The sequence below is a fragment of the Triturus cristatus genome, chromosome 2_1, assembly GCF_964204655.1.
Source record: "Triturus cristatus chromosome 2_1, aTriCri1.1, whole genome shotgun sequence".
NCBI classification, from domain to species: Eukaryota; Metazoa; Chordata; class Amphibia; order Caudata; family Salamandridae; genus Triturus; species Triturus cristatus.
In genome coordinates, this window is record NC_140581.1 from 288379147 (window position 1) to 288391438 (window position 12292).

Genomic DNA, 12292 nt, shown 5'->3' on the forward strand with positions numbered 1-12292 from the left:
TCCCTCGTGGGCTTTCGAGTAGCTCCGTGATATTAGGTTAGAGATGGCTAGTGGGGTAGTGATTCTCCCACAGCAAAGGTTTAGTCAGTATCAGGATCTAGTGGTGGAAGGAGACAGAGTCCAATGGTGGTGAATCAAGTCTAAACATTGTACTAGAAAACGCGTTGTCTCAAAAGAGGCATGGGAAAACATGGACAGTGGTTGATGCAATGACAAACATTTATAAAGGGACGCAGTATGTGCGTGATCGCTTAATGAGTAATGACTGTGACGCGGTAACAAGATTGGTGGACCGCTCGATCTTAATAGTGAAAAAAGGGAAAATCGGTAAAGAATGGTAGTAAACAAAACAAGATATCATATTGGGAAACCCGTACGGGTTATCATATTGTTTGCGGTATGGTCAATGCCGGTATAACAAAAGTGCGCTAAATATCCATGCGGGCTGAACATATCAGGCAGTGAGCGTGTGCATTACTGCGCTCTGGGGAATGTCCGTGCAGGCTACGATAATGGTGGTGGTCTGATGTCGCTTACCTCCTTCTACTGGCTGTAACGCTCGTGAATGAGCTGGAGCAGTCGGTGCTTATGTTTAAGATACCCGAGTGGCTGGCGCGCGTGCATTGTGTGGTGTAGCCGCTCGTTGGTGCCCTGGGGGCTCATCAAGGAAGCGACCAATCAGAGAGGAGGAGGGGCGGTGCTCTGTCTACAGCGAATATTGTTTAACCCTTAAAGCGGAGCTGGTGTCAAGGTGGACTAGCTTCCTCTGGGGAACATGTTAGTTAAAGTGTAAACAGATTAAGTGTAGTAATTGAGATCTAGTTGTGGGTTCAGACATGTACAGGCACACAGCGTGATCCGAAAATTAAGACCTTTTAGGTTGGTACAAAGCGTAACAAACGCTTGATTCATAGTGATCTAAGTATTACAACATACATTATCAACACAAATGGAAGACATCTCTGTTATTCAATATCGTGATGCAGTGATTCGTACATACCGGTCTAAAAAAAGTCTGTTGATTACATATTAAACCCAAAATCATATTTGCACATTGATGAATATTCCCTCTATGGTAGTTGTGTGACATTAAGCATTGTTGGTCAGCGATTGAGAAAATATATCATAATGAACCCTCATTCACATGTTAACATTAAAGGATGTTAGCTCCATGACAATTTCATAATATTAAGACATTCGGTTGATCGTGAAATGGCTTAACAATGGTCAAAAGTGCCTTAGAGTAACGTCCCTATTGATAAGTGAGTGTCTAAACACATTGTGTGCTTGGGTTTCCCACTTTACGGATGCCTAAGAGAATCTCTGTGAGCTGGTCACTGGATTAAGTGATAGTGATGATACAAATTACTCTGTTTGTGGTCCTGCCAACTGGGAGTTCGTACCATCTTGTTCGTTGAGTCCATTGGTGACTGTGTCAAGTAAGTGCATCCACTTACATTCTCTGACATTGAGGATGGGTCGTATGTCTCCACCTCGTTGAGCGAGGGAGACTGTTTCCAGTACAATCCAGCTGATGGATTCGGGCTTGTGTTTATGATCACAGAAATGTTCTACAAGGGGAGCCCCCCCTGTTTTGCATTTAATCCTGCTACAATGTTGTAGAATGTGTGTCTTTATTTTCTGTCTTGTTTGTCCGATGTATAATTGGTTGCAGGGGCACTGTATCGTGTAAATTACATTGGATGTATTGCAATTCGTGTGCACTTTCAGCCTTTTGCACAGCAGCTGCTGTACAACATGCCTGAAAGTAAAAAAAAAAAAAGCTATGACGTAGCCAGTGTTGACTGCATCATATTTTGTCTACTTTTAGCCATGTTGAACAGCAGCTGTGCTGCTGTGCATCATGGCTAAAATAAGTTGACAAATCCAATAGATCTCGCCTATGCAAGACCAATTGGCATTGCTAATGCTTCTTATTTACGCTTTTTTCCTCTGCCTCTTTACCTTCGCCCTGCCCTAATTCTCTTCTCACACCAAAAGCTCAGAGCCCAAGCTGTCCTCTCAATTCTGATACCATGCAGACATGTGGTGAAAACAGAATTGACACTGCATGACCAGTGCCTAACCTTGCATGTTGTTTACTTTTGTAAATACTGTTAAAATTCTTTCTCAATGTCATTTAAACTGTTTTTCAAACAAAATATTTATAAATCATGTTTTATCTAACCTTATAATTACAAGAAATAACAAGTTCTTTACCATGTGCTCAAACTATGGTCTATGCCACGGCTACATTACTAGCTTTCAAAACTTATTACAAAATATTTTTATGTAATTTAGTTTTAGTTACTAGAGTTTATTATATAGTTTATTGTTATTAAATTACAATAGATGCAGAATTTGTTTTCCCCGTAATGTTTATTTATTTGTGCGTTTTTATATAGCGAGTACTTTACCCAAGAGTGTAAGAGCGCTTTACTATAGAGCCAGTTACATTACATAAGGATTTCAGAGTACCTGATGTTCACATACTGTTAATATAGGAAGCTATATCTAAACACCTACAGAGATCTTATGTGAACATTACGTTCATTCATGCTACTTTCTCCATCAAACATTACTGACATTATAAAATCAGTAGAATTTATAATAGTTGGAATGTATCAAAAGTCTAGTCTTGGACTATTTAGACATGGTATACATGCAACTTTTAATCTGTTATGGTTCTGGACATGGCTGTAAGTGGAAAACTACAGTTCAACTCTCCTTAATTGATTCGCCATCCCAATAAGTTTTCACCTAACATCCACACCATTCCAATATGTCTCTTCCTGAGACCAGCCCCTTCCTTTTAGGGATTTTGTGTTCAAAGTCCAGCCCCTTCCTGCAAGTAGTTCCTGTGCTGAGACTAGCGGGCCACTCCTCTGGCTTACTCCTACTGTTGTTTTCTTCGCTCCTGCTCTGCTTCAGGCCTGCCATTTCTGCTCCAGTACTGGTTTTACCCAAAAACAAAATGTTAGCAATGCCAGAAGTGTCCTAAAACAGGACTTAGAGCCTTGAAGGTTTTTGTACTTTTGGCTTTTTCCTCCTTGTATTGTCAAGCACTACTTTCCAGCGGGCAGCATCTATGTAAGCCATATTACCACTGGAATAGACTGTGTGGCTTCTGGAAGGTGTTACCCTTTCCTCAGGGCCTCCAAGAAAAAGAGGAAAGATCCACCCTTTCCTCTAGCCTGACGTTACCATTCTTTTGAGACTAAAGACGCGTCTACAATTTGTAGGGAGGACTGAGAGGAATGACCTGCTACTGGAGCAAGAGCTAGTGGAACCTTTAGGTGTAGTACATGAGCGTAGAGGAGAGACCAAATAGAAAGTGGGCCCGAGAGGGTAGCAGAGAAAACATGTGAAGAAAAATGTATAGGATAACGCTGAGTGCCTAATATATGAGGACTTGCGTCACGTTTACAACTCCAGTACCTCACTTTTTGTGACGCACCGGCAACATAAAAAATGTACCATGTTGCGCCCATCTGCATCACTTTCTATACCCCTGCGCCACATTATACCTGCGCCAGGTATAATGTATGCAGGGTGGGCATTCCCCCGCAAAAAGCCTTTTAGAAGTGTCGCAATAAAATCTATGAGATTTCAGAGCGCCACTACTAGGACGCCATTGTGTCAATATCTTACGCCTGCCTCACAGCAGGCGTAAGACTGTTTCAGGCCCTTTCACATGGGGCTTGCCCCATATGAAAGGACACATTGCTGGAGTTGCGTCTGTTTTCAGACACACCCTAGCAATGCGTCACTTTTGCGCCTGCAGATATGTCCGAAATACTGACGTATCTGTAACTTTTTACGACATGATGCATCATACAGTAAATATGACGCATCCATCATGTCGCAAGGAAGGCGCACTGAGAAGTGATGCATCGCTGTTTTCACACAGCGATGTATCACTTCTCATAAATAAGGCCCAGAATATTGTTTAGAGTTCTGCCGTCCCTTAATTTTTCGGCCTACAGCAGCGGAAACAACTTTTCAAATTTCTTCTCGCCAGGATCTTTTCTCTATACAGTTTACAATGGACAAGCTCCTTACACTAGATTTGATCTTGGATATTTAGTCCTCAGAACGACTACATATTCAGATGTAAAATGAATTTAACGTCAAACATACAAGAATAGCTGAGCTTGCACTTTGTAGCCCAAAACTGTTTGATTGTTATTGCGCTAGAGTTCTTCTCATTTTTTTTTATTCTAAAAAATAAATGTGATGTCTATCACATTAGCAAAAAGGCATGGTCAGCCCCGAATGCTAAATAGCTCATGATACATTCGTTTGTCATTTCTGGCTGGACTAAGCCTTGTACAGGCTGTTTGTAGAGGCTTTCTGCAGAGACAAGCAAGTTGTGACTGCATGCACTGATGGTAAGATTCATAATGTAGTAAATGAGGTGCATTGCCAATGCCAGAATGTTTTGCTCACATTAGCTTCAGTTAATTTGTTGAGCTACACTACTCTGTTCAAAGCAAACAAACTCTTGCCTAGACTGAACTTCAAATCAATGCCTTTTCCTGCTGACAGGGGAACTACAGCACTACTCTCACTACGGCACCTGCACCACTGACATGGAGCTGGGATTCAGATCTACCTTTGGAATGCGTGTCCCACTCACTAAGGATCAGAAGCATAGTAGATGATGAGAGGTTTCCTGATAGCCACATCTGGAGCAAATGGAGCCCATGGAAAACAGTCTGGGGTATGTAATGATTGCAAATCTTGATGTTACACAGAACATGTTTATACATACTAATCCTTGCAGGTCAAAGTGAACACAGGCAGTGTAGCTCTGCCTGAGAGACCAGGCTGTTCTTGCTTGGGTTTTAGACAGACTATTTTAGTGATATTACGGTATGTGTCTCTGCACTTCATTAAGCACTCTTTAATTGTATGTACTAGCTTATATAGCACATTAAGTCACTAAGTGCTTAGTGTTACCTTTCTTGTTTGTTCCTTGTTTTGATCCTTTACTGTAAGGATGCCTGCTTTAGAGGACAGAGCCTTAAGGATATGCATGCCTTGTTTTCAGTGTTCCATAAACCCAGGGAATTCCTAAAATATATAACACGCCAAAGAGTATCAAAGATATGATTAATCAATCAATCAATCAGGAGTTTATTAAGCGCGCACCCGTAAGAGTCTCAAGGCGCTGAGGGGGAGGGGGTGCAGACTCCATTCCATCACGGGGGGTATGTTGAAGAGCCAGGTCTTGACGTTTTTTGAGAAGATGGGGAGCGATTTTGTCTGTCTGAGGAGGAGAGGAAGGGCGTTGCAGGCTCTGGCCGTGAGGAAGGAGAAGGAGCGGCCTCCCGATCTGGTCTTTTTGGTGCAGGGTGCCATGGCGTAGGAGAGTTATGCTGATCTTAGGGTCCTTTCGGGTGCGTGGAATTTGAGTCTGCTGTTTAGGTAGGCAGGTCCGGTGTCGTGGAGGGCCTTGTGTGCGTAGGTGAGAATCTTGAAGGTGACTCTAGCCTCGATGGGGAGCGAGTGTAGTGTGCGCAGGTGCTGGGAGATGTGGCAGTGTCTTGGCAGGTTGAGGATCAGTCTTGTGGCGGCGTTTCGGATGTTTTGTAGCTTGCGGGTGAGATTTGTTTATTCCGGCGTAGAGTGTGTTGCTGTAATCGAGTCCGCTGGTGACGAGGGCATGGGTGATGGCTTTTCTGTGTTCGAGGGGGATCCATTTGAGAGTCTTGCGTAGGAGGCTGAGGGTGTGGAAGCAGGAGGATGAGACGGAGTTGATCTGGTGGTCCATTTCGAGCTTGGAGTCCAGGATGATTCCTAGGTTGCGTGCGTGGTTCGTGGGGGTGGGCAGGCTTCCTAGGGTAGGGGCCACCAGGTGTCATTGCAGGTGTCGGGGTTTGTAGCCCATAATGAGTATTCCTGTTTTGTTGCTGTTAAGTTGTAGGCAGCTGTTTTTCATCCATTTGGCGATGGCTTCCATGCCTTCTCTGAAGTTGTGTCTGGCGGTGTTGGGTTTGTTGGATAGGGAGAGGATGAGTTGGGTGTCGTTTGCGTATGACACAATGTTGAGTCTGTAGGCTCTGACACTGGGGGCGAGCGGCGCCATGTAGATGTTGAAGAGCGTAGGGCTGAGGGAGGACCCCTGGGTGACTCCGCAGGTGGTCGGTGTAGGGTCCGAGAGAAAAGGGGGAGTCTGACCCTCTGTGTCCTGCCGGAGAGGAAGGAGTGGATCCAGCCGAGTGCCTTGTTCTGGATCCCTGCATCGTGTGTATTAGGGTCCGGTGGGAGACTGTGTTGAATGCCGCTGAGAGGTCGAGGAGGATGAGGATGCTGTTTCTCCTCTGTCCAGTAGGGTGCGGATGTTGTCTGTTGCGGCGAGGAGGGCGGTTTCCGTGCTGTGGTTTTTTCTGAAGCCGATTGGAAGGGGTCGAGGACGTTGTGCTCTTCGATGAATGCTGCGAGCAGGCTGTTGATGGCTTTCTCAATGACTTTCGCTGGGAACGGGAGCAGGGAGATGGGTCTGTAGTTTTTTAGGTCGGTGGGGTATCTTGAGAGTTTCTTCAGGAGGCGGTTGACCTCGGCGTGTTTCCAGTTCGGGGAACGAGGCGGAAGCCAGGGAGCGGTTGATGGTGTGGCGGTGTATGGGTGCGATGGTGTCAGCGGCTCTGTTGAAGATGTGGTGGGGGTAGGGGTCCGTGGGGGCCCCGGAGTGGATTGACTTCATTGTCTTCAGTGGTCAGGGCTGTCCAGTTCTCGATCGTAGGTTTTCCGGTGTCGGGGTGGTTGGTGGGGGTGCAGTGTTTTGGTCGTCTTCGTCGAAGATGTCATATATGCCCTTAATCTTGTTGTGGAAGAAGGTGCCGCAGAGGTCCTGAGAGGGAGGGATGTCCGTAGACTCGCTGGTGGGTTGAGCGAACTCCTTAATGAGTTTTAGAACAAAATGATCCACATAAATCCTCTTTTAAATAAAAAAAAAACAGGTAGATCTCTACACCTGGGAGAACAAATCTTTATTGCAACTGAGCAAAAGACCTGGGTCCATTAGCCTTACTCAAATCTTTAACCTGAGTAGTACATTTTTCTTTTCAGTCAATCTCTTCATTGTCCATCTTTCATATGCAATGGTAACAAGCAGGGAGTTTGTGCTCGATAACTTCAGATTAAAGCAGAATAGCATCATCAGTGGGGGCTAGGTGCTACCCTGCAGGGGAGCTTAGCATAGCGTGACGGTAGCCCACTAGATTAGGGAGTCACTTTGATGGACCAGGAAGTGTTGGTTATGAACTGTGACCATTCCCAATATGGTCTTGGCAGATCAACATGAAGATAATCGGAAACACAGGAAAATCAAAAGACGTTAGCAATCCAGAGTGACATTAGAGGCCCATCGCAGCAGGGACAGAAGAGTCCAGAAACCTTTGTAGTTCCACTGGTTCCAAGAAAAGCAGCGTTTTACCATGGACGACATTCAGGAATTTCGAAGAGCCTGAGAAGCCGTATGGAATGTTGTGGTCTTTGAGAGACTGACAGATGGCTAAGAAGCCTTTCCTGATGGTCATTGTGTCCTTTGAATAGTCCTGTGCAATATTGATTCCGGCTCCATTCCAGAGGATGTGTTAAGCTTTCCTGATATGTGCAAGTATAGCTTCTGTGTGGCGATATTGTAGCGGTCTAAATAGCATGGCTCTAGGGCATGAGTAAGAGGGTTAGAGTGGGGCTGGCCCATTGGGACTCTGTAAATTTGTTCTATCTCAAAGTCTGTGTCAAATTTGATTCCAAGGGTGAGGGGTATCCAGGCTTCCAAAAATGTGGCACAGGAGTTCATGGCACCTTCCACCTTTTCTGGTAGCCCGGATATGCTCAGATTACCTCTACCCTTCAGAATTCTAACTAGAAGATGTCTTTTATCAGGGATTTGATTCTGTTGGTGGTGCATCCACTCTTACCTTCTCAGAAAATGCACAGTCCTCCAGTTTGCCAATCCTTGTCACTGATTCTGTAAGTCTGTCCTTCATATTGTGTAAGTCGTTCCTTAAGACTTGAAGGTCTTGATACATGGAATCTGTGTCTGCTTTTGTTTCTTGGGCCAGGTCATGTAGGGCTGCTTGTTGCTGTAGTATCATATCCAGGCTGGCCCCAGAGTCTATTTTTGGTTTGATGGGGGAGTCTGACAATGGATGCTCCACCTTGGCCCATGTTAGTGTAGATTTGTTGTCTTTATTACCTCTGGTGTCTTTGACTCTGTGATCTGCCATCATGGCAGCTGCAGCGGACTCAAAGGGATGTTATGTAGTTGTGTATCCACACAAGCTGTTTGCAAGATCAGTTTTGGTCACTTAGCTGTGTGAGAACGTGAGGTCTTCAGTTCTCGTGGAGCCAGGACCCGTTTAGTTGGACAATTGATGTGGCAGGGTATTTTGAGCATAGCTGTACTGATCCCAAGGTCCGTTTAAGTTGAGGTTGCGAAACTCGGGTTGGAATTATATAGAGCACTATTTATTGGGATCATTCATAGCCCTCACAACCTTTTTTATTTTTATAGTTTTGTATTGGAGTGCTTCACATGATCACCAGTTACGTCACTCAAAGACACATTCATTTTTGGTAGACACGGGGAGATTAAGTGATTTGCCCAGAATCAGAGGATGTTGAGCTGGAGCCGAGACTCAAACCTGGTTCCCCAGCTCCAAATTCAGCAGCTCTCGCCATTACACCAAATTCTATTGGTAAGCAAAGCGTTGATAAGCAAATGATCACCTGACTTCAGTAATCATGGACATAGGGTAGGCCTCAGGGTGCAGGGATGGGCATGTTGGCCATTTTGTTTTCCCTCGTGGGGATGCTGTTAATACTGCGTGTGATAGTAAGTTTCAGAGTGGTCCACAGCACGTGATGCTGAATATAGACACTAATCAGATTTCTTCATGTATGGCACGATTCACCATGAGGCAGTTTAAAATTAATGGCATGGAGGTGGGCTGTAGTGCATAGCCTTGCATTGTCAGCAGATCAGAAGGGCCTTACCTGCACTTTGTGACCAGATCATGAGGTGCTGAAGGGACGGTAACCAATATCCGGACCGCAGCAGGAGGGCAGTCCATGATCTTGTGGCAAAACTTTCCGTAGGTCATAGACAGGGGCCACGTGCGAAAACCATTGTGTGGCTAAGTGTGGTCAGCGCCACTGGGATGCAGACATGTGCACTCCACAAAAGCAGTGATACAGGCGAGTGAGGTTTTATATAGGGGCCCATGCTGGGTATATTGCATCGTTCCTCCTATCCGTCTATCATTGCTGTGTGCGATAGTGGGGTGCTTCACGGAGTGCAGAGGTAATGAGAACCGCCATTTTGTACTTCTGCATCTGGCCTGTCTGTGTATCGGCAGCATTTCACATGTGCCTAGTGACCTGACCACTGGTTGCAGCCTTGTAGTAAGTGGTGGTGGGATACACGATCAGCGATCTCTTTTAAAGAGGGCTCTCTGCACTATTATGGTGACATGAGTCAGATGCCATAGGGAGCGGCCATGGATGAGATCAGTTATGAGGCCATGGATCGAGAAACGCCTTTGGATAGCATGGACAAGCACTTCTCTGCGCAGCTATGCAGGCTAGTAAGTGTTCTCTGAGAGAGTCCTCCATTGAGCTCAGTGTATTGTGCCTCCTACCTTACAAGTGCTTATGTGTGTGATCACGGGCTGATCCGCGAGGCTTAGAGCAGCTGGGAGCCGCCATATTTGAGTTACTAGCACAAGAGTAGTGAGGAGTCCAATCTGGTCTAATCCGCCGGTGTAATACCTCAATCTTTGCCATATGTCAACCTCCAGTGATTTGTTTGCCTCCATGGGTTTGCATTGGGCATCTGCTGGGAAGATTGAGCTATGAAGCATTAGAAATTGCAGGGCAGGGCATGGAGCATTCGGGTTAAGCCGCCATCTTGCTTGGGCTCAGATCACGCCCGCCCACAATATCCAATCCTTATCCCTTAAGGGAGCAATGTGTGCCTTAGATCTTTTCTTTGTACATAATTTGGCAGTACCGAACCAGTTTTATTGCCATGCAGATTGTCCTCACCCCGTCAGATTGCACAAAATAGAGGGGCGGTTCCTGTCTTAGGGCGTAGGGACGGTGCCCCAATGATATTTGGCCCCCTGGCCCTCTGTACATGTGAATAAATATACACAGTAAATTACACTTATAATAAATGAAACTGATTCAAAAAGCGCGACTCCAGAGTCAGTATTCAGCCGTGGACACTGCAGCACCTGTGAAGGGGGTTGGGCTTCAATTAAGTTGATAGGCAGGCACACATGATTCACAGGCAGCGAACGCACAGCACCTAGGCCACAAAGTGAGCATTTCGGGTTGGACAGTTGCCTTTCTCCAGCCAGATCGACATACTCACTAGAGGCTTCACCACTCTGAAAATTAGTGAGCGGGGTTTGCTCAAAGCTGCAGACCCCCAGTCTCCTAATGAGCGGTGAGTTTGCTCGCTCTAGCCAATCCTGGTGATGCTCTTTTGCTGTGTAACAGAAAGGGATTAGCATCAGGATTGGCTGAGAGACGCTGTTGCTGGGGCTTAGTCTAGGCTTGTGGTGCACAGTTTGTGCACATGGTGCTGCAGGTGTGGGAGATTCTGCCCACGTAACAATGACCAATCACTTTAATGGCTTATTGTGAAGCCACACAGTGATTGGCCATTTTGGCCATTGCTAGGCTGCTGCTCGGCCACTCTCACCCGGTGAGAGAGCAGGACAGAGTCAGACCACACATGTGACCTTACAGCTGCTGTGGCCAGGCAGGCATGTGCGATCGTTGTGTGTGACTGTGATCACCACCATGAAGATCCAACTCCGGAGTCGAGTGGACAGTCAGTGGACTTGTGTCACTAACAGCCAGCCAGTGTCACTTAACCCTGAGAAAAAGTAGGTGGTACAAATTATTGTGAAAAAATGTAATACTGTCATTATTGTGTATATTATGTGGAAGTGGAACTGGATAAAGGAAGGCAGCAATGGTGTCTCTGTAAGCGTTTAGTGGTGATGGGGAGAAGAAGCAAGGTGAGGTTGGGTTTGGTAACATTCGGTGTGGTTGGTGGTTTTGTCCGGTCATTACTGCCAAAAATTGTGTGTATGGAACAGTTGAAGAGATGGTTTAAAGTAAACCCTCTTTTCCTGTGTATCTCCACCTATACAATCGATGTGCCTATGTGTCTGTCTCCTGTCTGGATCATGAATACCTGTGACTTTTGCCATCCTATAAATTCTAATTCAACTTCAGTCGCCTTAAACAGCCTCTAACTTCCTCTGTGTACCAAGCTAGAGCATTGATGACATACCAGCACTTCTAGGCCAACCATATTTACTATATTTGTCCTTGTTAGCACGTTATAGAGTGTTTATCATGTGACAAAACAGAATTAACCTCTTCAGTGCCCATGACGAGATAGTCTCGTCATGGAGCACGGTTGTGCTGTGCCCATGACGAGACTATCTCGTCATGAACCCCGCCCGCTAATGCAACGCCCGGCACAGGGCGGGGAAAGGGCGTGGCAGTGAAGGGATTAACATGTCCAAAATGGTTGTCAAAATCGTTTGTGCCCACTGTGTCCCATATTTCAGCAAACTGTGAACAAACCACAAAAAGCCAGCTGTTGGTGGCACAAATTTTATTTGTGCCCTGAATTGACAACAATGCTTACTGAAAAAATTGAGTTAGCTTTGTAGTATGGAAATTCCAGCTCTACTGGATTTAGTATAGATCAAAGCATAATTTGGGTAACTAATAATATACACTGCACAGTTTTACCATTACAGATTATTACGCAAGGGGAAAATCTAGTGCAGAGCAATATCTCCTAAGATTGACCTGCTGCTGGCATCATACCCTACGCTGGTGCTCCAATAAAGCTGCCTTGCGAATCGTTGGATCTTAAATCGCATGCACCGCTATGCGCCAGTTTGCATTTCATTAGCACCAGAGCAAAGACAAAGTAAATCCGGCCTGGTGACCTCAAACATAAAGCAAGGCGATCAAGGGCCTTGGAAGCTTTTGAGGTTTCTGTGATTCTACCATTCCCTTGAAGAATCACACCCAAGTCGGGTATGTTTTATATGTATTTCTTCAGTTCTGACTGAGGTGACCCGAGGTTGTATGATCATTGATTGCACGTCATGTCACGTGCATAGCAACCGTGGTCCCCATTTGGCCTAACTCTGGAAATGGAGTGTTAAATAAACCATTCTGCGCAGTGCGCACTGCTCTGCTGAGTAGATGTTATTTGACAGATGTCTTAGAGCTGAGGCAC

The 12292-nt window shown here is 45.6% G+C and overlaps 1 protein-coding gene across 4 annotated transcripts in view; it reads left to right on the top strand.

The window, feature by feature from the left end:
• OSMR (oncostatin M receptor) overlaps positions 1-12292 on the top strand; it is a 357084-nt gene that overhangs the window by 151036 nt on the left and 193756 nt on the right. For all 4 annotated transcript variants that reach the window (XM_085631123.1, XM_085631125.1, XM_085631126.1 and 1 more), the window contains one exon: positions 4549-4723. In XM_085631123.1, coding sequence (XP_085487249.1) covers positions 4549-4723 — 175 coding nt within the window. The remainder of the gene's footprint in view (positions 1-4548; positions 4724-12292) is intronic.